The 25,166-nt window shown below is 44.0% G+C and overlaps 2 protein-coding genes across 4 annotated transcripts in view; one reads left to right on the top strand and one right to left on the bottom strand.

The window, feature by feature from the left end:
* Positions 1-25,166, top strand: part of CHD8 (chromodomain helicase DNA binding protein 8) — an 87,016-nt gene that overhangs the window by 24,499 nt on the left and 37,351 nt on the right. For all 3 annotated transcript variants that reach the window (XM_049768579.1, XM_049768578.1, XM_049768580.1), the window contains exons 2-8: positions 3,794-4,850; positions 7,256-7,627; positions 9,603-9,988; positions 14,487-14,601; positions 23,596-23,778; positions 23,859-23,927; positions 24,686-24,741. In XM_049768579.1, coding sequence (XP_049624536.1) covers positions 4,008-4,850; positions 7,256-7,627; positions 9,603-9,988; positions 14,487-14,601; positions 23,596-23,778; positions 23,859-23,927; positions 24,686-24,741 — 2,024 coding nt within the window. In that variant the 5' untranslated portion in view covers positions 3,794-4,007. The remainder of the gene's footprint in view (positions 1-3,793; positions 4,851-7,255; positions 7,628-9,602; positions 9,989-14,486; positions 14,602-23,595; positions 23,779-23,858; positions 23,928-24,685; positions 24,742-25,166) is intronic.
* Positions 8,439-9,008, bottom strand: LOC126001421 (60S ribosomal protein L21-like). The gene has a single exon (XM_049768681.1). The coding sequence runs from the start codon at positions 8,971-8,973 to the stop codon at positions 8,461-8,463; it is 513 nt and encodes a 170-aa protein (XP_049624638.1). The 5' UTR covers positions 8,974-9,008; the 3' UTR covers positions 8,439-8,460.

Below are 25,166 nucleotides of genomic sequence, written 5' to 3' on the forward strand. Positions count from 1 at the left end.
CCCTGCTCTGTGCTCAGAAATCGCCCCCGGCAGGCATGGGGGACCATATGGGATGCCAGGATTCGAACCACCGACCTTCTGGATGTAAGGCAAAATGCCCTACCTTCATGCTATCTCCCCAGCCCTAATGAATACTTTCAATCATTTGTAGGAAAGCTTTTCTTCTCAAATGTAGGAGGCTATCTATTCACTCAATTTTGAACCAGAGGATACCATTTAGTTTCTTGGGGTGGGTGGTTAAAGGCCTCCCAGGCTCTCAATGTTTGGGAGCCCAAAGGGTAATTTCGGTAGTGTCCTGCCTGGTAATGCTGACCCGAAGGTGCCTGAAGCACCATTATGTGAAAAGTTACTCAGGTTTAGCATTGATGAGAATCTTGAAGGTTACCCATGGTGGTGCTGGGGCTAAGGGCTGCTGGCTAGTCTTCTGTGCAGGAGATCAAACATGGGACCTAGTGCATGCAAGACTTACCACTCTAGCCTTCCTGACCAGTTTTTGTGTGCTTGTTTATTAGTTTGTTTTGTGTTTTGGGTCATACTCTAGAAGTGCTGGAAGATACTTCTGCTCAGTTCTCATGGGAACCATGCTATGCCTGGGATCTAACATGGATCTTCTGTGTGCAAAGAATGTACTCAGTCTGTGGAGTTCTCTCTCAGTCCCTGTTTAGTTTCTTTAAGAATTGTTCACCCCAGGCCCGGAGAGATAGCACAGCGGCGTTTGCCTTGCAAGCAGCCGGTCCAGGACCAAAGGTGGTTGGTTCGAATCCCGGTGTCCCATATGGTCCCCCGTGCCTGCCAGGAGCTATTTCTGAGCAGACAGCCAGGAGTAACCCCTGAGCACCACCAGGTGTGACCCAAAAACTAAAAAAAAAAAAGAATTATTCACCCCAAATACTGCAAGTGATTATCTTAACTATTTTGATACTACTATGTGTGTCTATTTTTTGGGCCTTAGGGATTCACAGATAAAGATGTGATCCCTACTCTCCCGGACTTTCTCTTGGGAAGGAGGAGCTATTCCTGCATGCAGAGTTATGCAGGGTGTGCATTGCACATATTCACCATCATTGCTGATAATATGTCTAGTATGAAATACTCCAGTAGATGGCAGGCAAGCGTCTTGAGAAATAGGCAGCTTTTTATAAATTGCACAAAGAAACTGTTGTGGCCTTCAGAGGATATGGACAAGAGACTCAACATTATATGAAAATGTTAAATACAATTCCTTAAGGTACAGACTGATATTCAAAGAAGACCTTTGAGAATAGGTAAAATCTCAACCGAGAGATTTGGGGGGTTATAGTGGGGGATCCAAACAGAAATTACCACACTATAGGGCAAAAGTCATGCAGATCAAAATTGGAGAAACACACAACACAGAGTGATAGGAAAGAAGTAGAAATATTTGGAATATAAGTTAGAAATGGGGTTGGAACGGTGGCGCAAGCGGTAGGGCATTTGCCTTGCATGCACTAACTAGGACGGACCTCAGTTCGATCCCCTGGCATCCTATATGGTCCCTCAAGCCAGGAGCTATTTCTGAGCGCATAGCTATAAGTAACCTCTGAGCATCAACAGGTGTGGCCCAAAAACAAACAAAAAATATAAATTTTTACTAAACTGTAGAAAGCCTTGCAGAGGAAGTTGTTGTTGTTCTTCTTCCACTTGCAGAGGAAGTCGTTGTTGTTGTTGTTCTTTTTATTATTATTATTATTATTATTATTATTATTATTATTATTATTATTATTATATAGCCATACCCGACAGCACTTGGGTTACTCCTGGCTCTGCATTCAGAAGTCACTGATGGCAGGCTTGGGGGATCATATGGGATGCCAGGGTCCAAACCACAGTCTGTCCTGGGTTGGCTGCGTGCAAGGCAAAATGCCTTACTGCTGTGCTATCTCTCGGCCACCAAGTTTTTCTTCTTTTTTGTTTTTTTTGTTTTTGGGCCACACCCTGTGATGCTCAGGGGTTACTCCTGGCTATGCGCTCAGAAGTTGCTCCTGGCTTCTTGGGGGACCATATGGGACGCCGGGGGATCGAACCGCGGTCCGTCCTAGGCCAGCGCAGGCAAGGCAGGCACCTTACCTCCAGCGCCACCGCCCGGCCCCCAAGTTTTTCTTCTTAAGAGAAGGAATTCAGTGGATTTCAGAATAGTAACACTATGTATAATTGTTTGTTTTTTTTGGTTTTTGGGCCACACCCGGTGGTGCTCAGGGGTTACTCCTGGCTGTGTGCTCAGAAATAGCTCCTGGCAGGCACGGAGGGCCATATGGGACACCGGGACTCGAACCAACCACCTTTGGTCCTGGATCGGCTGCTTGCAAGGCAAACACCGCTGTGCTATCTCTCCGGGCCCTATGTATAATTGTTAACCTGAGTCAAAAATGTAAAGCTTCCTGGGTAAAATTTTGTTAAAAATGTGGTGAGATTGTACTTTTATTTTGTTTGTTTGTTTGTTTGTTTTCTTTTGTGCCACACTTAGTGGTGTTTATGGGTAACTCCTGGCTCTGTGCTCAGAAATTGTGTTGGCAGGCTCAGGGGACCATGTGGGATGCCAGGAATCGAACCTGGGTCGGCCACGTGCAAGGCAAACACCCTACCACTGTGCTGTAGCTATGGCCCCGAGATTGTATTTTGAATTTAATTGAAAGTGTTTTATTTAAGTATTTGTTTGGGAGCCATGTCAAGCATTGGAAGTTACTCCTGGTAGGGTTTAGGGGACCAGGTGGTACCAGGAATTGAACCTGGGCTTCTTTTTTTTTGTTTTTTGTTTTTTTGGTTTTTTGTTTTTGGTTTTGGGGCCACACCCAGCTGTGCTCAGGGGTTATTCCTGGCTCTCCTGGCTGTCTGCTCAGCAATAGCTCCTGGCAGGCACCGTGCGACCATATGGGACACCGGGATTCGAACCAACCACCTTTGGTCCTGGATCAGCTGCTTGCAAGGCAAATGCCGCTGTGCTATCTCTCCGGGCCCGAACCTGGGCTTCTTATAGGTAAAAGCCTGCATTCTGCTTCTTGAACTGTCATTCTGACCCCTAATGTGCTTACTTAGCCAACAGTAAATGAAAGTATCTAAAATACAAGGGCATTTATAAGATAGATATTCAGAAACCTGTATAGTCATCAAGATGCTCTGGCTTATTAAGTTCTGTCCAGCTGAGAATTAGGAGGCAAATTAATAAACATTATTTTTCCTAATCTTCATATTTATTAATTGATTCATTCTCTCTCATCTCTGTCTCTCTCTGTCTCTGTCTCTCTCTCTGTCTCTCTCTCTGTGTCTCTCTCCACCATGCTGAGGGACAGTATGCAGTGCTATGGATCAAAGCAGAGTGGCTGCATGCTGATCACATCCTTATACCATGTACTGTCTCCACATTCTTTTGGGTTATACTCAACTATGATGGGGGCTACTCTCAGCCATGTGCATAGGAAGTCATACCTGCTAATACTGAGGGACCAGTTAATGTCAGGGATCAAACCAACGTTTGGTCTTATGCAAGGCATGTATTTCATCTCTGTGAGCAATATATTCTATCCTTAAAAGCTTTTAGAGTGTGTAGGTGGAAGAACCCAAAAGGGGGGTGGCTTGTTTATTTTATTTTATTTTTTTCTTGCTTAGTTTTGATTTGAAGTAGAAATGTAGGTGCTATTTTCTGGTAGGTCTCTGTCCATATCTTATTATGTATTTTTCTATTCTCATAATTTTTATGTTGGTTGATTATATCTAAGAAGAAACTTTTCCTATTGTCATCTACTTTGCTAATTTTTCATATGTCTTCCCATAACAGGAGTTCCATCATCTTCCTCTGAAGACTAATCATCTTACTCCATGAAGGTCAGGACAATCTGACATGCACTTGTTTCTTGCTTCTTTACCTGAAGAGTAGCCCTCTTCCATTGTGTACATTTTTTTCTTAATAGGGGAGGGGAGGGGAGAGCCAGAACCCCCCCTCCCCTTCCCTCCCTAGACCTTGCGCAAATACCCTCCATTGATTTCCCAAGATGGCAGACCCCATCATGGATCTATTTGATGACCCAAATTTATTTGGCCTGGACTCTCTGACTGATGACAGCTTCAATCAGGTCACACAAGACCCCATTGAGGAAGCCCTTGGACTACCAAGCTCTCTGGACTCCTTGGATCAAATGAACCAGGACGGTGGAGGTGGTGATGTGGGCAGTTCATCAGCAAGTGACCTGGTTCCCCCATCAGAGGAAACAACCTCCACAGAACTTCCCAAAGAATCAACAGCTCCAGCTCCAGAATCTTTAACTTTGCATGATTATACCACTCAGCCTGTCAGCCAAGAGCAGCCAGCCCAACCTGTCTTGCAGACACCAACGCCAACATCAGGACTTTTGCAGGTCTCCAAGAACCAGGAGATCCTGAGCCAAGGGAATCCTTTTATGGGTGTCTCTGCCACAGCTCTCTCCTCCAGTAGTACTGGAGGTCAAACACCTCAGTCAGCCCCTAAGATTGTTATCCTTAAAGCCCCACCAAGCTCCTCAGTCACTGGTGCCCACGTGGCACAAATTCAGGCCCAAGGTATCACCAGCACTGCTCAGCCCCTGGTGGCCGGCACAGCCAATGGTGGAAAAGTCACTTTTACCAAAGTGCTGACCGGCACTCCCCTTCGACCAGGCGTTTCCATTGTCTCTGGTAATACAGTGTTGGCCGCCAAGGTCCCTGGGAACCAGGCTACTGTTCAGCGCATTGTCCAGCCCAGCCGACCAGTAAAGCAGCTGGTCCTACAGCCAGTTAAGGGTTCAGCTCCTGCTGGAAACCCTGGGGCCACAGGGCCCCCACTGAAGCCGGCAGTTACACTGACCTCTGCACCTACCCAGGTGACTTGAGTGAAAGGGGGAGGTGAATTTTGGTTTAATAGAGGGCCTGGCAGCTGTGAGAGAGAACATGAGAGCTATCTCTGAAAGATCCTATTTAAATTCCCCGTTCCCTTTTATCAGTTGGTTTGACAGCCTCATATTTACTATTAAGTAGAGAAATTCTTTAGCATTAATATCTTTGAGCTCTTTCTATATCTTTGTGTTGTTGTACCTGGCTATGCCAAAATAAGCAGACATGAAACAATTCGTAGTCATTATATAAATTTTTGAGAGCTATAGTATACCACAGGAGCAAAGAATTGTTTTTTGAAAAATGCAAATTTAGAAAATGATTTCCTTTCCCTAGGTTTTAATAGAAAGATTGTCCTGCGGGCCTCGAGCATCCGGTTGGTCGGTCGGTCAGTGGTCAGGTCTCAGCCCGTGCCACCGGCGTCCTGCTCTGGCCCACAGAAAGATTGTACTCTTCCTACTTGGCTCAATGAAAGGGCTAGTTTTTGTTTTGTTTTGTTTTGTTTTGTTTTTTTTGGTCACACCCAGCTGTGCTCAGGGGTTACTCCTGGCTGTCTGCTCAGAAATATAGCTCCTGGCAGGCACGGGGGACACCAGGATTCAAACCAACCACCTTTGGTCCTGGATCAGCTGCTTGCAAGGCAAACGCTGCTGTGCTATCTCTCCGGGCCCCAAAAGGGCTAGTTTTTATTGTACAAAAATAAAGGTTCTAGCCTTTGAATAGAACCATCAAAAAGATTTTGGGAAGGACTGTGGGGATGAGGGGAGGACTGGAAGAAACCTTGAAGTGTTTCTGACAGTTTTTATTTACTTGTTTTTTTCAGTGAAGTAAAATAATTTTACTTAGAGAAATAGAAGAGAGAAATTAAGTACATATCTTGGCACCTCAGGTTGAGGTATAAGGGACTATGCAAAGTAGAAAAAATGTGTCTCTGTTTTTGATTTTTTTTTTTTTGAGGTGCCAGGGATGGAACCCAGGTTTCATGCATTCAAGCCAAGTTCTCTACTATTTAGCCAATTCCCTGATCTGCTTTAGATAGAGTTTTCTATAATTATTGTTTGCTTGTATTTTTGTTGTTATTTGGATTTTGGGCCACACCTGGCTATGCTCAGGGACTACTCATACTTTCTGTCAGAGATTATTTATGGTGGATTTGGAAAACCATATAGGGTGCTGGGGATTAAACCCAGATTGGTGCATGCAAGACAAACACCTTCTGTACTATCACTTTAGGCCCTCTTCAAATAGGGATTTTAAGAGCCGGAGTGGGTAGGGTATGTGCCTTGCACCTGACCAACTGGGGACCAACCCAGTTCAATCCCTGGTATCCCATAATTTCTCTTGAGACTGCCAGGAGCAATTTCTGAGCACAGAGCCAAGAGGAACAACCTCTGAGCATGCCAGCTGTGGCCCAACAACAAAAACAAAAACCCACAAAAAAAGGGAATTTATTGTTTGTTTTTTTTTTTGTTTTTTTTTTTGAGGGGACATACCCAACAGTGTTTAAGGGCTGACCCATGGTTCTTGCTCAGTGATCACTCCTAGCAGGCTCTGGGAGCCAGTGATTGAACTTGGGTGTGCTATGTACTAGGCCCCACTAAACTATCTCTCCAGCTTCAACAGATAGATTATTTTTGTTTTGTTTTTTTGTTTTTGGGTCACACTCAGCAGCACTCAGGGGTTACTCCTGGCTCTATGCTCAGAAATCTCCGCTGGCAGGCTCAGGGGACCATATGGGATGCCAGGATTCGAACCACCGTCCTTCTGCATGCAAGGCAAATGTCCTACCTCCATGCTATTTCTCTGGACCAACAGATAGATTTTTTTTTAACAGATAGATTTTTAAGAAATAAAATGATTAGCCTGTCAGATAGTGAGCATTGTTTTGCTTTTGTTTGTTTTGCCACACCTAGCAGTGCTCTGCACTAAGAATTACTCCTGGCTGTGATGCCAGGGATTGAACTCGGGTTGGTTCATGCTAGACAAACACCCTACCCACTGTACTACTTTCCAGCCCCTGGGAGCTACTTACTAATCTTCAAAATTGCATAGAAGTGTACCAGGACAGGAGGCTGAGCAAAATGAGTCTTTCTTCCTTAATTTTTTGATTATAGGATGAGGAAAAAAATGGCATAAGATTATACCATTTTTCGGGCCCGGAGAGATAGCACAATGGTGTTTGCCTTGCAAGCAGCCGATCCAGGACCAAAGGTGGTTGGTTCAAATCCTGGTGTCCCATATGGTCCCCCATGCCTGTCGGGAGCTATTTCTGAGCAGACAGCCAGGAGTAACCCCTGAGCACCGCTGGGTGTGGGCTCCCCCCCCAAAAAAAATTTAAAAATAAAAAAGATTATACCATTTTTCAATATACTCTCTTGCAATTTCCTTTCTTTAGGGTGAATCGAAGCGCATCACCCTGGTCCTCCAGCAGCCACAGTCTGGAGGTCCCCAAGGACACCGGCATGTTGTATTAGGGAGTCTACCAGGCAAGATAGTGTTACAGGGCAACCAGCTGGCAGCCCTGACTCAAGCCAAGAATGCCCAGGGACAGCCCGCCAAAGTAGTAACTATCCAGCTGCAGGTGCAGCAGCCACAACAGAAAATCCAGATTGTACCACAACCACCATCATCCCAGCCCCAAACCCAGCAGCCGCCCTCAACGCAGCCAGTTACGCTCTCCTCTGTACAGCAGGCTCAGATAATGGGACCAGGACAAAGTCCGGGACAAAGACTTTCAGTACCTCTCAAAGTGGTACTGCAGCCACAGGTGAGACTTCCACAGAAAGCAAACCTCATTGTTCCTTGCTTGTAGCATCAGCCATTACTCATTGTTGAATGTGGTCCTGGTCTAGATTTGTACTTGTGAACAGAAATTCTGTTTAGCCCTGGAAACTATTTTTTTTTTTTTTTGGTAGGGTATCACACTCAAAAGTGCACGGGCTGTATATGGTGCGAGGATAGAATCTGGGCTTTTTGCAGATACAGCATATTCTCAGGTCATGTCTGTCTAGCTACTAAGAAGTAATCTGAAGGGCCCATGTGAAAGTATAGTACAAGGTAATTCCATAGAACCCAAATGGTCTCTTGAACACCACTAGAAAATAGTTCCTGAGCACACAACCAGGAATAATCCTGAAAAGCTTCAGGTGTGGCTCAAAAACAAAAATGGATGGACTCTTAGGGGAAGATAGACTGATTTGCACCCAAATCAGCTTTGATTCTTGGCACCACATGATCACCCTGAGCCCAAGCCATGGACACTTTCACCTCTGCCAGGTGTGATCCCAGAAGCCACAAGCACCATTTGGGTCCCTGATATCTCTGGCATTGTAGGGCCCATGGTGCATCATAGCCTCAGTCCCTTGCATTGAATTACCAATCAGTTGACAGAGAATTGCAGGTGGGACCTCCAGATCTCCTTAGCATCATGTGGGAGGACCTCTCCCCCAATAGAGAATAGAAAAAGATCTATCTAATTGCTTTTAAAATGAGCGAATGTTAGAGAAATTGCAGGGAAGTCTGAAGAGGATGGGGGACATTTCTCTCCTGGCTCAGACTTATTTTATATCTATGACATCTTTTTTTTTTTTTTTTGATAGTTCAGAGATCTTTTATTTTTAAAAAATGCCTCTCATGCCATGAATTCAAAGGAATGGGTTCCAGCAGCTCAGGCTCCTTTCCATTGGTTCTCACAAAGTGTGCTTCTCTGGGTGGAGCAGGCTGGCGCTTCAACTGAACCCAAGTTCCTTTCTCTTTGGCTTCTTTCTTTTTTTGATCATTTTCCTTCACCCGTTTCAGGAAGCTGTCTCGACTTTTAGAGTGCTTAATATGCTCAATATGAACATTAATTCTCTTGGCAAGAATCTTGCCTTTGACTTGTTTATTTACAACAATGCCAACAGCATGCTGGGTAACATTGTAGACTCTTCCAGTTTTTCCATGGTAACATTTGTGGGGCATTCCTTTTTGAACAGTGCCCATTCCCTTTATGTCTACAATATCACCTTTCTTATAAATCCGCATGTACATGGCCAAAGGAACAACTCCATGTTTTCTAAAGGGTCTAGAAAACATGTAGCGGGTGCCCCTCCTCTTTCCCTTTGTGTTGGTCATGACTGTGATTTACTGGAAAAACTGGAAGATGGCGGTCCCGGCCGAAAAGCATATCTATGACATCTTAAAGTTAAAACTTAAGGAAAAAAAATCTTAATGAGGTCAAGCAATTATCACTCTTTCTGCCTCTCAGGGACCCAAAAATAGACCTAGAGTAGAACTTGCATGTGCTTAGTTTTGTCCCACAGAGCATAGTGGCTATATTAGCTGGTTTTTGTTTTGTTTTCCCCAATTCTAAAACGATAGATACTAGGAGTATGGCTAAGGAATATTAAAGTTTAATTGGCAAAATTTTTACCTTGAAAATCTTTGAGGGGCCAGGGTTTTAAATTCACCTAGCTGTGGCTCAGGGCTTACTCTTTCCTAGTGGTACTTGGGGGACCATATGTGGTCCCAGGGATTATTCCAAGGTCAGATAAGTCAAGCACCTTAACACCTATACTATTTGTCTTGTCTGTCCCCACCCCTGCTTATTTTTTGATTGAGGATGTCTAGGTTTAGTAAGACTTGGGTCGAGTCTGGTTCTTGAGTAATTCAAGAAGTAAAGTTTCCAGTCGGTAAATTTTACATAAGAATTTTATTTAGGCAGTGTAATTACGATATTAAAATTGTAGTGTCTGTCTTTGCAGGCTGGCTCTTCCCAAGGGGCCTCTTCTGGGCTCTCTGTAGTTAAAGTTCTAAGTGCCAGTGAGGTGGCAGCTCTGTCGTCACCTGTCAGCTCTGCTCCACATACTGGGGGCAAGACTGGAATGGAGGAAAACCGGAGGCTCGAACACCAGAAGAAGCAAGAGAAAGCAAATCGTATTGTTGCAGAGGCCATTGCAAGGGCTCGTGCCCGGGGGGAGCAGAACATCCCACGTGTTCTGAATGAGGATGAGTTGCCCAGTGTTCGGCCAGAGGAAGAAGGAGAGAAGAAACGCAGAAAGAAAAGCAGTGGAGAAAGGCTCAAGGAAGAGAAGCCAAAGAAGAGTAAAACATCTGGAGCCTCTAAAACCAAAGGCAAGAGCAAGCTAAAGTGAGTACCACCCTTGCTGTTTTGATGGGACAATTGATGGCAAGTACTCTTGATATAAATTAGTGCCAAGAAGAATTACTTCTGTTAAACCAGGGGTCTCAAACTCGAGGCCCTCCGTAAAACATTTTGTGGTGGCCCTGCCCTAGAGGAATCTTTTTTTGTTTTGTTTTAGTTGTTTGGGCCACACCCTCCAATGTTCAAGGCTTACTACTGACTTTGCACTCAAGGATCACGCCGACTTTGCCTCCTGTGGCCCCCAGGTAAATTGAGTTTGAGACCCCTGTTAAACAGATACATAATTAAAGACAACTTTTTTATCATGTAAAATAATGATCCCTTCTTTTCTCTCACTGAAGAGAGAATGAAATAGAAATGAGTGAAATTGAAAGAGAAGCAATAAGGCACAGAAAGGATTGTATTGTGGTTACCCTTAAAAGCTGTGACTTACCAGAGCAATATATTCTTCCAGATTCTGTCACTAGTAAGATTTCTCACTCCTCCTGCCACACACTTTATAAAAAGGAAAGGAGGGGCTGGAGTGATAATACAGCAGTAGGGCGTTTTCTTGCACAGCACCAACCCAGAACTGGCCTACGTTTGATCCGTCCCATATGGTCCCCAGAGCCTACCAGAGCGATTTCTGAGTGCATAGCCAGGAGTAACCCCTGAGTGCAGCCCTGTGTGGCCCCAAAACAAAAAACATGAAAGGAGTGCTGCTGCTATAGATATAGCTACGCTGTTCTTTCAGTTTTGAGCTGCAGAACTTCATTCTAACAATCACAGTCAACTTTAAGAGTTGACAGATGGGGCTGGACAGGTGGCGCTAGAGGTAAGGTGTCTGCCTTGCAAGCGCTAGCGTAGGATGGACCGTGGTTTGATCCCCCGGTTCCTATATGGTCCCCCAAAGCCAGGAGCGATTTCTGAGTGCATAGTCAGGAGTAACCCCTGAGCGTCAAATGGGTTGTCCCAAAAACCAAAAAAAAAAAAAAAAGAGTTGACAGAACCAGGGCTTACCACATAATTATTTTTTTGAATAATATCTTTATTTAAGCATCATGATTACTAACTTTTTTGGGCCACACATGGCAGCACTCAGGGATTACTCCTGGCTCTCTGCTAAGAATTCGCTCCTGTCCGGCACGGGGGACCATATGGGATGCTGGGATTTGAACCACTGTTGGTTCTGGGTCAGCTGCTTTGCAAGGCAAATGCCCTACCACTGTGCTATCTCTCCAGCTTCACAAACATGTTTGTAGTTGGGTTTTTGTCATTAAAATAACACCCTGGGGCTGGAGAAATAGCACAGCAGCTTTTGCCTTGCAAGCAGCAGATCCAGGACCTAAGGTGGTTGGTTTGAATCCTGGTGTCCCATACGGTCCCCCGTTCCTGCCAGGAGCTATTTCAGCACCTCCGGGTGTGGCCAAAATACAAAACAAAACAAAAAAAGGTAAAATAACACCCTTTTGCACACAGTGCAACATTTCCACCAATGCCCTATTACTGTGCTCTCTTCGGCCCCACAGACATGCTTGTTTTTGGGTTTCAGTCATTAAAATAACACCCTCCTTCACCAGTACAATGTTCTCACCACCAGTGCTCCTTCCCATCCCCTGCCTGTACTAAAATCCCATATATGAGTGAGTCTATTCTCTGTCTGTCTCTCTCCCTGTGACGCATATCACTCAGCATAATAGTTTCCATGTCTATCCATGTGTCTGAGTTCGCTTTTTTGCAAGTAGCTGACCAGTTGTCCCAAGACCACTTGTTGAAGATGCTTTCCTTGCTCCATTTTGCATTTCTTGTCCCTTTATCAAAGATTAATTGATTGTATGTCTGGGGGACATTCTCTCAATACTCAAGTCTATTCCATTGATCTGAGGGTCTGTTTTTATTCCAATACCATGCTGTTTTTTGTTTGTTTGTTTGTTTTATTTTGGGCCACATCCAGCGACACTCAGGTTACTCCTGGCTGTGCGCTCAGAAATTGCTCCTAATTGGAGCTGGAGTAGTGACACAAGTGGTAGGACGTTTTGTCTTGCTACGCACTATCCTAGGATGGACCGTGGTTCAGTCCCCCGGTGCGCCATATGATCTCCAGGCCAAGATCAATTTCTGAGCGTGTAGCCAGCCAGGAGTAACCCCTGTGTGTCACTGGGTGTGGCCCAAAACCAAAAAAAAAAAAAAAAAGAAGAAAGAAACCACTCCTAGTTTGGGGGACTATATGGGATGCTGGGGTATCGAACTGCTGTCTGTCCTAGGTCAGCTGAATGCAAGGCAAACGCCCTACTGTTGTGCCACTGCTCTAGCCAGAAGACCATGCTGTGTTAATGAATATTGCTTGTAATACAACTTAAAGTTGAGGAAAGTGATGCCTCCCATATTCCTTTTCCCTAGGATTGCTCTAGTTGTTTGTGGGTGTTTATTGTTCCAAATGAATTTCAGGAGTGAAATTTTTTTGAAAACTGTCATGGATATCCTTAGAGGGATTGCATTAAATCTGTTGCTACATTTTTTTTTACCACTACTGAGTGTTCTCTCTTTTTTCCATATCTTGCAATTTCTTTTTATTTGGGGGGGGTGTTTGGATTTTTGGGTCACACCTAGCGGCTCCCATGGGTTACTCTTGGCTCTGCGTTCAGAAATCTATCCTGGGTGGGGCCGGGCGGTGGCGCTGGAGGTAAGGTGCCTGCCTTGCTTGCGCTAGCCTAGGACGGACCGCGGTTCGATCCCCCAGCGTCCCATATGGTCCCCCAAGAAGCCAGGAGCAACTTCTGAGCGCATAGCCAGGAGTAACCCCTGAGCGTCACAGGGTGTGGCCCAAAAACCAAAAAAAAAAAAAAAAAAAAGAAAGAAATCTATCCTGGGGCCAGAGAGATAGCATGGAGGTAAGGCGTTTGCCTTTCATGCAGAAGGTCATTGGTTCAAATCCCGGCATCCCATATGGTCCCCTGAGCCTGCCAGGAACGATTTCTGAACAGAGTAACCCCTGAGCACTGCCAGGTGTGACCCAAAAACCAAAAACCAAAACAAAATAAAACAAATCCATCCTGGATCTTCCCACTGTAACTTCACCTTGTCCTCTTACAAAATAAAAATATAAATAAAAATTAAAAAAAAAGAAAGAAATCGCTCCTGGCAAGCTAAGGGGGACCATATGAAGAGCCAGGATTTGAACCACCATCCATCCTAGTTCGGCTGTGTGCAAGGCAAACGACCTACCACTATGCTCTCTCTCTTCAGACCCCCATATCTTGTAATTTCACTCTTTTCTCCTTAGGTGCTATTCCTGGGGATTGGTTAGGCTTTGCGGTATTATAAGATTGTATTAGTTCTGGGCTGGAGCAGTAGCACAGCAATAAGGCGTTTGCCTTATACGCAGCCAACATAAGACATGGACCTTGGTTCAAATCCCGGCATCCATATAGTCAGTCCCCTAAGCCTGCCAGGAGCACTGCTGGGTGTGACCCCAAAATAAAACAAAACAGATTGTATTAGTACAATTCTATACAGGATTTTTCAATTAAAAAAATAGATTTCGTATCTGATTTCATTTAACCTTTAGTAAATGTCAGGCCAGTTTACTGTCATCACTGTTTATAAATAAAGTATCTAATTCTTAGTTTTCATGTGGAGCAAGACCTTGTAATTCTCAGTTGAGGATTCATCCTGCAGTCTTGTGTTGCCTTCCTTTACATGTTTGTGAATATAATGAGTTAAATCTGGGCCCAGAGAGATAGCACAGCGGTGTTTGCCTTGCAAGCAGCCGATCCAGAACCTAAGGTGGTTGGTTCAAATCCCGGTGTCCCATATGGTCCCCCGTGCCTGCCAGGAGCTATTTCTGAGCAGTCAGCCAGGAGTAACCCCTGAGCACTGCCAGGTGTGACCCAAAAAAATACAAAAAAAAAAAAGATTTCTCAAATCTAGTGTAAAGGTCATCCAGTAATTTATTATTTTTTATTTATTTATTTATTTAGTTTTTGGGTCACACCCAGTAGCACTCAGGGTTTACTCCTGGCTCTACGCTCAGAAATCCTTCCTGGCAGGCTCCGGGGACCATATCGGATGCTGGGATTTGAACCACCAACCTTCTGCATGCAAGGCAGACGCCTTACCTCCATGCTATCTCTCTGGCCCCTCAGTCAGTAATTTAGAAATTTTAGTATTTTAATTTTTTTTTTTTTTTTGGGTTTTTGGGCCACACCCTGTGACGCTCAGGGGTTACTCCTGGCTATGAGCTCAGAGGTTGCTCCTGGCTTCTTGGGGGACCATATGGGACGCCGGGGGAGCCGGGGGATCGAACCGCGGTCCGTCCTAGGCTAGCGCAGGCAAGGCAGGCACCTTACCCCTAGCGCCACCGCCCGGCCCCAGTATTTTAATTTTTTAAAGCCTCTTATACCCAACCAAACATTAGATATTTCTAGATTTAGAATAAATACTATTTGCAAGTTTTATATGTGGTGATTTAAATTAATATTGGATTCCCCCTCCCCCTTTTTAGCACCATTACTCCTGTGGTGGGTAAGAAGAGAAAGCGTAATACCTCATCTGATAACTCTGATGTGGAAGTCATGCCTGCTCAGTCACCACGGGAAGATGAAGAAAGCAGCATTCAGGTAAAAAGATTTCTTTTTTTTGGGGGGGGAAGGGGGCCCACACCCGGTGTTGCTCAGGGGTTACTCCTGGCTGTCTGCTCAGAAACAGCTCCTGGCAGGCACGAGGGACCATATGCGACACCGGGATTTGAACCAACCACCTTTGGTCCTGGATCGGCTGCTTGCAAGGCAAACGCCGCTGTGCTAACTCTCCGGGCCCGTAAAAAGATTTCTGAGGAGCAATGGAAACACATAATTCTGGCAAATGGACAAGGAACAGGTACTGAGAGACGAAAGGATAGTGCATATTGCAAGAGTTGGTAAGCCAGAGGTTGGCTATAAAAGATAAAAGAGGAACTAGAAAGAGATTTAGTAGGGGTAGAATGCATTCTTTGTACTATATTCCATGCACTGAATTCTGCTCCATGCACTGTACTCTCCCCTCCCCAAGCACTAACAGATGTGGTAACTCTGCTGACCCTGAGCATCCCAGGCCTGAGCTGCTTTAGCACTGCCTGGAATAAATATCACTAGTAGTATACCTTCCCTCTTCAAAGAATAAAAAACAAAAAATAAGAGAACCTGGTCATTATCCTATATTTAAATTTTTTATTTTTTATTTTGAGGTGAATGGGGGAGAAGCACCTCTAGAGATGCTTAAGTCTACTCCTGGCTCTTTTGGCAGTCCTCAGAGGATCCTGCAATTCCAGGGATAAAACCTGGGGCTCCCACATGCAAAGCCATGCATTCAGAAGCCCATGGTGTTGGCTCTTGGTCCCTATGTTTTTATTTTTGGATATTGGGGTGCCGTATCCCACTATGCATGGGAACTACTCCTGGTCCTGTGCTTTAGCATGACCAAGGGTTGAACCAGAATTAGTGGCAAGTTACCTTTCCTCCTATAATATGTCTCCAGCCAGTTTTTGTTGTTGTTGTTGTTGTTTTTCGGGGGGGGGGGCAAACCCGATGACATTCAGTGTTACTCCTGGCTATGCGCTCAGAAATCGCTCCTGGCTTGGGGGACCATATGGGACGCCCAGGGATCGAACCACGGTCCATCCTAGGCTAGCGCGTGCAAGGCAAGATACCTTACTGCTTGTGCCACTGCTCTGGCCCCATCCAGCCCAATCTTTATTTTTTTTAGACAAAAAGTGTATTCTCTGAATTCTTGTGTTTGAGAAACTAAAATGAAATCATGCATCATGGTGCTATTTCAGTATTTTGGTCTCTCTTAGATTGTTCTAGCTATCTCTTTTACCTTTTCTATACCTCAGGGTTCTGAATATGAAGTAAGAGGCTTAAACACAAAATTCTATTTTCCTGGTTTTATTATAACATTGTGACTTAATAAATTGTTCATAATATAGTCATTTAAGACATTAAATATCTAAATGCCATCCCACTACCAGTGTGACCTTCCCTTTTCTAGTGTCCCCAATCTCCCACTTCCCACAATAGCCTGCTTCCATGCAGGCACAAATTTACTTTAGTTTGCTTGTTACAACACAAAGGCAAGGGCCAGAGCGATAGCAGTAGGGTGTTTGCCTTGCACACAGCCGACCCAGGACTGACGGTGGTTCGAATCCAGGCATCCCATATGGTCTTACACTCAGAAATCACTCCTGGCAGGCCCACGGAACCATATGGGATGTCGGGGATTGAACCCAGGTTCATTGCAGGTCAGCCGCGTGGAAGACAAACGCCCTACCGTTGTGCTATCTCTCTGGCCCTTCTGTAAGAGTTTTTTTTTTTTTATTATTGGTTTCAGTACATGGTGAGTTCTGAGTTATTCCTATGATGATGCTCATGGGTCACTTGTGCAAAAGATTAACTTTAGATCTCCTACATGCTTTGCATGTACTCCAACTCTTTGAGATATTGTCCTGGCTCCATTTTTTGTTTTTGGACCACACTTTGTGATACTCAAATGCAATATGTAAGAGGTTGATCTGTTGATATTTGGAAGACTGAAGTGCCAAGAACCAATCCAGCATCTCCTGCATGCAAAGCACGCATGATCGTGATCACTTTGAGCGCTAGCATTCTACCCTTTGGTAACTTTTTTTGTTTGTTTTTGGGTCACACCTGGCAGCTTTCAGGGGTTACTTCTAACTGCACTCAGAAGTCACTCCTGGCAGCTCGGGGAACCATATGGGATGCCGGGATTCGAACCAGTGTCAGTCCTGTGTTGGCCACGTGCAAGGCAAACGCCTTACCGCTGTGCTATTGCTCTGCCCTCCCCCTTTGGTAACTGTTTTGGAGTCACACCCGGCACTCGGGTTACTCCTGGCCCTGCGCTCAGAAGTTGCTTCTGGAAGGCTCAGGAAACCATATGGGATGCTGGGATTCAAACCTGGTCCATCCTGTGTTGCCTCGTACAAGCAAATGCCTTACCACTGTGCTATAGCTCCTGTGCTATCTTTGGTAACTTTTAAAGAGTGTGTCATAGATAGAGATAGCTTAGTGGACTAGAGAATTGCTTTCCATTCAGGAGATCTTGGGTTATCTGAGCACCAAATCAGGAGTATCCCCTGAGTACTTCCTACTACACCTCTAAATCAAAATGGGTAAAATAGAGTGCTGTATGTTATGCATAGTAAATACTTGTGCATATGCGTTCTCCCCTCTCCACAAGGATACAAAGGAAGTTGGCTTAGTTGTGTTGGTAGTGATGTTGCCAGGGACCACACTAAGCATATTCAGCATGGCTTGGGATTCACAGCACTGCTAAGGAACTATACCTGTTGGTGTTGGCCTGTTGGTATTAAGAATGGAATCCAGGGATTGAACATCTATGGGATATGCTGTTACTTGAGCAAGATCCTTGACCCTTAAAACATGGAGATGTTTTTAGAATTATAACTTTGCAAGGGGCAGGGGTGGCCTACTCATCTGTGCTCAGAGGCTTACGTCTGGCTCTACATTCAGGAATTTATTCTTGGAGGACTCAGGGAGAATTTATGGAATGCTGGGGATAGGACCTGGTTTGGCTCTGTGCAAGCAAAGTGCCCTACATGTTGTGCTATGGCTCTGACCCCCCTTACAAGACATTTCTGTTTGAGGAGAGGATTTGGAAGACTGGAGAAAAATTTCAACAGTAAAAAAAAGTTAACATTACCAGAACTCCTAAGCCAAATTCCTCCTTACATCCTGCAATTTTTTTCTCCAGAGTTAATTTTTGTTACCATATTTTTTTGTTCTCCTAGAAATATGTGTAACTTTCATGAGCATGGTACTTTGTTTGCACTTAGTATTCCATCCATAATCTGCTGGCTTCTGCTTTTTTTTTTTTTACTCTCTAACTGCATATTGGAGGTTGTTGTTTATCAAAAAAGAGCAGATTTAATCTATTTTCATCTAACTGCTTTTATTTCTCTATATCAGGGATCAGACCTTCACTACCTTTGTTTTATTAAAAATGTTAAACATTGGGGCCGGGTAGGTGGCGCTGGAGGTAAGGTGTCTGCCTTGCAAGCGCCAGCCAAGGAAGGACCGCGGTTCGATTCCCCGGCGTCCCATATGGTCCCCCCAAGCCAGGGGCAATTTCTGAGCACATAGCCAGGAGTAACCCCTGAGCATCAAACGGGTGTGGCCCAAAAACCAAAAAAAAAAAAAAAAAAAATGTTAAACATAGGGCCCGGAGAGATAGCACAGCGGCATTTGCCTTGCAAACAGCCGATCCAGGACCAAAGGTGGTTGGTTCAAATCCCGGTGTCCCATATGGTCCCCCGTGCCTGCCAGGAGTAACCCCTGAGCACTGCCGGGTGTGGCCCAAAAACCAAAAAAAAAAAAAAAAATGTTAAACATACACAAAAGTAGAGAGACTGTTTAATGAAGACTTTTGCTTTTGTTTTGCTACTGAAATACTAATCTGAAAATTCATTCTTCCTCCCACTTCAGTCCTTCCCCTCTCTTAGCAACAAGAAAATTCTAGATATTATTCTAAGGCAAGTCCAAGTAATTATTTTGTTTCTTACATTTTTTTTTTGTGGGGAGAGGGTTTGGACCACATCCAGCAGAGGTTACTTCTGGCTCTGCACTCAGAAATCGCTCCTGGCAGTCTTGGGGAACCATATGGGATGCCAGTGTTCAACCGTCCCTGGTTGACCACATGTAAGGCAAATGCCTTACCCACTGTGCTATCACTCAGGCCCCATTTTTTTTTTGTTTTGTTTTGTTTTTTGGGGTTACACCCGGCAGCGCTCAGGGGTTACTCCTGACTCTACGCTTAGAAATTGCTCCTGGCAGGCTTGGGGGACCATATGGGATGCTGGGATTTGAACCACCGTCCTTCTGCATGCAAGGCAAATGCCCTACCTCCATGCTATCTCTCCGGCCCCAAGCCCCATATTTTTAATGAAGTTATACACACTAATGTACAGAGACCAAAAAATAACAGTAAAGGACCAGAGCAATTGAACAGTGGTAGGATGTTTGCTTTGCACGCAGCTAACCCAGGACAGATACCCAGCAACCTATATGATCTCCTGAGCCAGGAGCGATTTCTGAACACATAGCCAGGAGTGACTTCTGAGTGTCACCTGGTGTGGCCCAAAAAACAAATATACAGAGACTATGTGTAATTTTATGAGTTTTCACAAATGTATATATCCAAATAACCATCTTCTCACATGAAGATAAAGAACTTTTCCTTCATCAAGTATATTTGTTTGTTTGGGTTTTTGGGTCATGTTTGACAATACTCAGGACTTAATTCTTGTTTACGAGTCACTCCTGGCTCAAGGATCACTTGTGGCAGGCTCAGGATGGGGTACCAGTGGTTGACCCTAAGTGGGTTGTATGCAAGACAGGTGCTTTACATGGTGTATTATTGCTCTGATCCCCATCTAGGAAGTATCCTCTTCCAGTTATTTTCTTCTGCCATAAATAAACATTCTTTTCCTATTATCATAAATTAACTTGCCTGTTAAACAAATAGAATCATGTGGGGGCCGGAGAGATAGCACAGTAGTAGGGCATCCCATATGATCCCCCGAGCCTACCAGGAGCAATTTCTGAGCGTAGAGTCAGGAGTAACCCCTGAGCACCGCCGGGTGTGACACCCCCCCAAAAAACAAAACAAAACAAAAAAAATGGGGCCTGAGTTGCTAAAGACAATTTGCCTTACATGTGGTCAACCAGGGACGGTTGAACCCTGGCATTCCATATGGTTCCCCAAGACTGCCAAGGCGCACTAACCTAGGACGGACTGTGGTTTGATCCTCTGGCGTCCCATATGGTCCCCCAAGCCAGGGGTGATTTCTGAGCACATAGCCAGGAGTAACCCCTGAGTATCACCAGGTGTGGCCTAAATTAAATAAAAGAAAGAAAGAAACAGGAATAGTACAGATTATATCAGGGGTCCTCAAACTTTTTAAACAGGGGACTAGTTCACTGTCCCTCAGACCATTGGAGAGTCTGACTATAGTAAAAACAAAACTTATGAACAAATTCTTATGCACACTGCATATTTTGCAATGAAGAAACAAAACAGATACAAATACAATATGTGGCCCCTGGGCCATAGTTTGAGGACCACTGGATTATATGATCCTACTTAATAAAAAAAAAAGACAGCTGAAATAAACAAATTTGAGACAAAACTGTTCTTGTCCCTTTACCCTTAAGAATTGCTTCTTGAGAGGCTGGATCGATAACAAGCAGTAGGGCATTTGCCTTGTAGACGGACTGGGGTCCAGTGCCCCCAAACCTGCCAGGATCGATTTCTGACCACTGAGCCAGGAGTAACCCCTGAGTGCCACTGGATGTGGCCTAAAAACCAAAAAAATAAAGAATTGCTTCTGCTATGAAATACCCTGACTCTAGTAGTACCTAGATTTTCTTTTGGGGATAGCTTTTTTTTTTTTTTTTTTTTTTTTTAATATTTTAATTATGAGAACAAAGATGCAAAGAAAGAGGACAAGGTAAAGTTACAGTGGAAGGACAATCACCCATAAACAGAATTCTCAGAAGAAATCCCCTTGCTGATACCTTAATTTTGAACTTTCAGCCAAAGAACATTAAGAAAAATCAAACAGAACCCATGTACAATTGCTTTGTCCCTCAAGTCCCCAGATTGTAGTACATTATAACATTTCTTAGCAGTACACAAAGCAATCTAAAGCCATAAAATTTATGTAACTCAACATTGAAGGCTTAGTATTTTTTTTACATTAGCATGCACATGCATATTAGTTTAAGTTAACCTCAACAGTTTAAGGTTTTTTGTTTTGTTTTGTTTTGTTTTTAAGGATTAGAGTCAAAGGAACACAGTAAAAATGGTGTTAGAGTGGCAATTATTGTTTGCATAAGCCCACCAAAATATGGGGATGTGGAAAGAAAAAGCCTTCGCCTAAATACAAGGAGACCCTACCCTCTGAAATTTCCTGGCATAAGACCATCTCTAGGCTCCAGGCAAACTAGTTTGTTCTATCCAAGTCATTGTCTGTAGTGCCAATACACTTTTATTTTTCACACAGTCTCTGTTGTTGGTATCATGTTTCTGTATTAAAGATCCTGGAATCTGCATATCCTACATTGAAGTCAGGATGGTGTGGAGCGTCCTCTAGTTTCACCTCACAATTTAAGGGCAATGCAGAGACCCCTGTCCTGTAAGCAGGTCGTTGTTGTTGTCAAGTCTTCTTAGTGTTAAGTGAAGTCTCTTTTGAGCAGGTCAATGTCAGAGCAGCGGTAGTGTCTTCCCTGGTAGAGGATTGTTTCTAGGTGATGTTTTTTTTTTTTTTTGTGGTTTTTGGGTCACACCCGGCAGTGCTCAGGGGTTATTCCTGGCTCCAGGCTCAGAAATTGCTCCTGGCAGGCACGGGAGGACCATATGGGACGCCGGGATTCGAACCGATGACCTCCTGCATGAGAGGCAAACGCCTTACCTCCATGCTATCTCTCCGGCCCCTCTAGGTGATGTTTTAAACAACCTTGGATGTTTTGTAGATAGCTTCCATGGTTCATAGGTGAATGGAGAATGCCCATTCCTCTGAGGCCTGTGCCAGGTCCTTATGTTAATGTTCAGGGTGTAAGGTCCCATTGCACTACAAGATTTGTGTGTTCCTATCTATTAGATAAGAACTTACTTGTATGTATAGTATTTTCCCATTTTAATGTGCCTATGCAAACAAGGAACAATGCCATGTGGCGTTATCGGTGCATATGGGGGCTGCTAGTACAAGTCCAACAATCCCCATGACATGGTTCAAATATAAGTATTAAACTGAGGGACACTTTCACCCAAATTCCTTATTGAACAGTTCACAAAGAGAAGAAAAGATTAAAAAGTGGGGAAAATCGTCACTGTATAAGAGAATATTTAGTAAGAGTTATAGCTGTCAAAGAAAATACACATAAAATATTCAAAAGACATACGTGTTCATTCTATGTCTTTTGAAATATTTGGGGGTTATTAAATCCAGTGCACCACTTTGGTCTGTGATTAGGACTGTGAAGTATTGAAGTTAAAAAGGGTAAATGTGGGGTACTGATGGTTGGGGGTGAGAGAGTTAAGGAGTAAAAATGAGCTTTGTAAGGGTGTGCGAAAGGGCAGAATACAAGATGGACATTCTGCATACATAAAACATACCTTAAGGATAGGGAATACTATTGCTATATACCAGGGTGGTGAACAGGATTTTTACCCTCACTCAAAATGGCAAAATGCAATATGTGTTTAATATAGTATTGTTAAAATTATATGCTTTGTGTGAGTGTTTGTTTGTTTTGGCATGGTATGGCTCTCTGACTCTCAGTTTAAAATTTTGGCTCTTTCTTTCTTTTTTTTTTTTTTTTTTAATTTTTTTTTTTTTTGTGTGTGTTTTTTGGGTCACACCCGGCAGTGCTCAGGGGTTACTCCTGGCTCCATGCTCAGAAATTGCTCCTGGCAGGCACGGGGGACCATATGGGACACCGGGATTCGAACCAATGACCTTCTGCATGAAAGGCAAACGCCTTACCTCCTTGCTATCTCCCCGGCCCAATTTTGGCTCTTTCTGTCGAACTTGTTTGCCACCTTCTATATACGGTTTTGAACATGTAGACTGGTAAGAAATTGCCAGTGACTGCCTTAGTGCAACCAAGCAACTCTCAGCACCCCACCAAGTTAGGACCCACCATTACTGGCTGCCTGGACTGGCACCCAGGGCTGGTAAAGTTTGGGGACCCCTCCAGGAGGGACCACCCGACATCTACCTTTTCTGGCCACCTGGGCTAGCACCCAGGGAAGGCCTGGAGGCTGGGGGCAGAAGAGGGGACAGCTGGGGGCCTACCAAGGCACCCAGCACCCCCAAACTAGGGAGAAGGCCTTCGACCTGGGATCTCCCCAAACCCCATGCCTGCTAGAGCTAGCCTCCAGATCAAGAAAGGATTCGGTAGAGAACTGGAAGCCAGGATCTGCCCGCCCTCCTTCCTGTGCCCTTCCCACCCTAGTGCTGGGGGAAGGGCGGGAAAAGCTTGGGGACCCCTTCAGAAGTGACCACCCGACACCCACCTGGCCTAGCACCCAGGGAAGGCCTGGTGGCCGGGGGCAGAAGAGGGGACGGCTGGGGGCCTACTAAGGCTCCCAGCAGGGGGTAAAGAGGTTTTGATGGGAGTAGAGAATATTGGATATTGGATATTAGACTCATCACAGTCAAGACAAGTGATTTACAACCGTGTCACATTTCTGACTCCAGTACCAGGTTTCTTAAAGGTAGATCCAAGTTCTTTGATTAAAAACAATTTAGCAAATTACTATATATACATATAATAAATTATATATGATAGAACAAGGTATATGATTTGGCATATAATTTAACTCTGATTTGCATTTTCCATCGGAATTTTGGTTACAAACCTAATTATAATTACAGGCAAGTAATGTTTTTTGAGGTGGTTGTTATTGTTTACAAACTCAGTGATTGAACTCTGTACTTCATATGTTTGTAAACAGTTTTCAAGCATTTATCTTTAAGAGATCTCAGCAGGGTTTGTTTGTTGTGTTTTGTTTTTTTTACTATTTTGCTTTTACAGAAAAGACGTTCAAATCGTCAAGTTAAACGAAAAAAATATACAGAGGATCTGGACATAAAGATCACAGATGATGAAGAAGAAGAAGAAGTGGATGTAACTGGTCCAATAAAAGCTGAGCCTGTCCTTCCTGAACCAGTGCAGGAACCAGATGGCGAGACATTGCCTTCTATGCAGTTCTTTGTGGTAAGCTGAGAACTAAGCAATTTGAGAGGTTTGAGCTGTTGCTTCAAATCTCTACTGATTGGTTCCATTTTCTGCTATAGGAGAATCCCAGTGAAGAAGATGCAGCCATTGTAGATAAAGTGCTTTCTATGCGGATTGTAAAGAAAGAGGTAAGGCCTTAAAGTCATCTCATAGACTACATTAATGTATTCTATTTAATGAGCACTTTTGGATGCTAGAATGTTTTGCTAGGTCTAGAGATGATCGTTCAAGGGGGAAAAATGGTTGAACATTGGCTTAAATGCTAGAGCACATGTTTTGTGTGTGGAGTTTCAGGATCAGTTCTGTGTTTTTTGTTTGTTTGGTTTGGTTTATTTGTTTGGAACAACACTTAGAAATGCTCAGGGGTTGTTCCTAGCTCTACTCTGAGTAGTTACTCTTGGGGGTGCTCAGGGAACCATATGAGATCCTATGGATCAAACCCGGGTAGGCCATGTACAAGCCAAGTGCCCTACTGTACTATCACTCCAGCCCTCAGGTTCAGTTCTTGACATTGCCTGGTCCCCTTACCAACTTCCTAGAGTGACTTTCAAATACTGCTTGCTATATTCTGACTGTCCAAAATTATAAAGTGATTGCTAGAAAATAATTTTACAAGGTGAGTAAAAGTTAGTTAGAATATATGAACTGTCTCATTACTTCTTTTTTTTTCTTTTGTGTAAAATGTATAAGGGTGGGAAGGGCATGTATAAAGACTTATTTCCCGAGTAATGATGTCTCTGATATTGAAATGCCAGATCACTTCCTTAATTCTTCAGTCATGTATGCATTCTCAGAGCAGTGGTATTAAGCTCTATTATATATGGTTAAAATTAAAGTTTCTTTTTCTAACAGTATCAGTAACTTTTTTTTTTTTTCCCTCCCTCAGCTTCCTTCTGGACAATATACTGAAGCAGAAGAATTCTTTGTCAAGTATAAGAACTAGTATGTGATCTGTATATAAGTTTTTCACTGGGCCAGAGCGATAGCACAGTGGTAGGGCATTTGCCTTGCACGTGGCCAACCCTGACAGACCTCAGTTCAATTCCTGATGATCTATATGGTCCTCGAGCCTGCCAGAGGCAATTTCTGAGCGCAAAGCCAGGAGTAACCCCTGAGCCCCTCTGGATGTGACCTAAAGACCCCCCAAAAAAGTTTTTCACCCCGAGTTTCTCAGGGTTGTAAATAGTTCTCTTATTCCTAGGTGGAAATGTGTCCTTTTGTAATAGTCTCCTAGAGTAAATTTATTTTGTTGAAGAGAATGATATTCAGTTGACTTACTATTCTTTTTTGAAGGAGGGGTATGGGTTGGTTCAGAATGAATTCCTTGATACCCTCTGTACTTTAAAACCTTGTTCCTCATCGTGTAT

This window comes from Suncus etruscus, chromosome 2 (assembly GCF_024139225.1).
Source record: "Suncus etruscus isolate mSunEtr1 chromosome 2, mSunEtr1.pri.cur, whole genome shotgun sequence".
In the NCBI taxonomy this organism is placed as follows: Eukaryota; Metazoa; Chordata; class Mammalia; order Eulipotyphla; family Soricidae; genus Suncus; species Suncus etruscus.

Bases quoted from the DNA above. Each gene is read 5' to 3' on its own strand.
- LOC126001421 (XM_049768681.1), bottom strand. From the start codon at position 8,973: ATGACCAACACAAAGGGAAAGAGGAGGGGCACCCGCTACATGTTTTCT.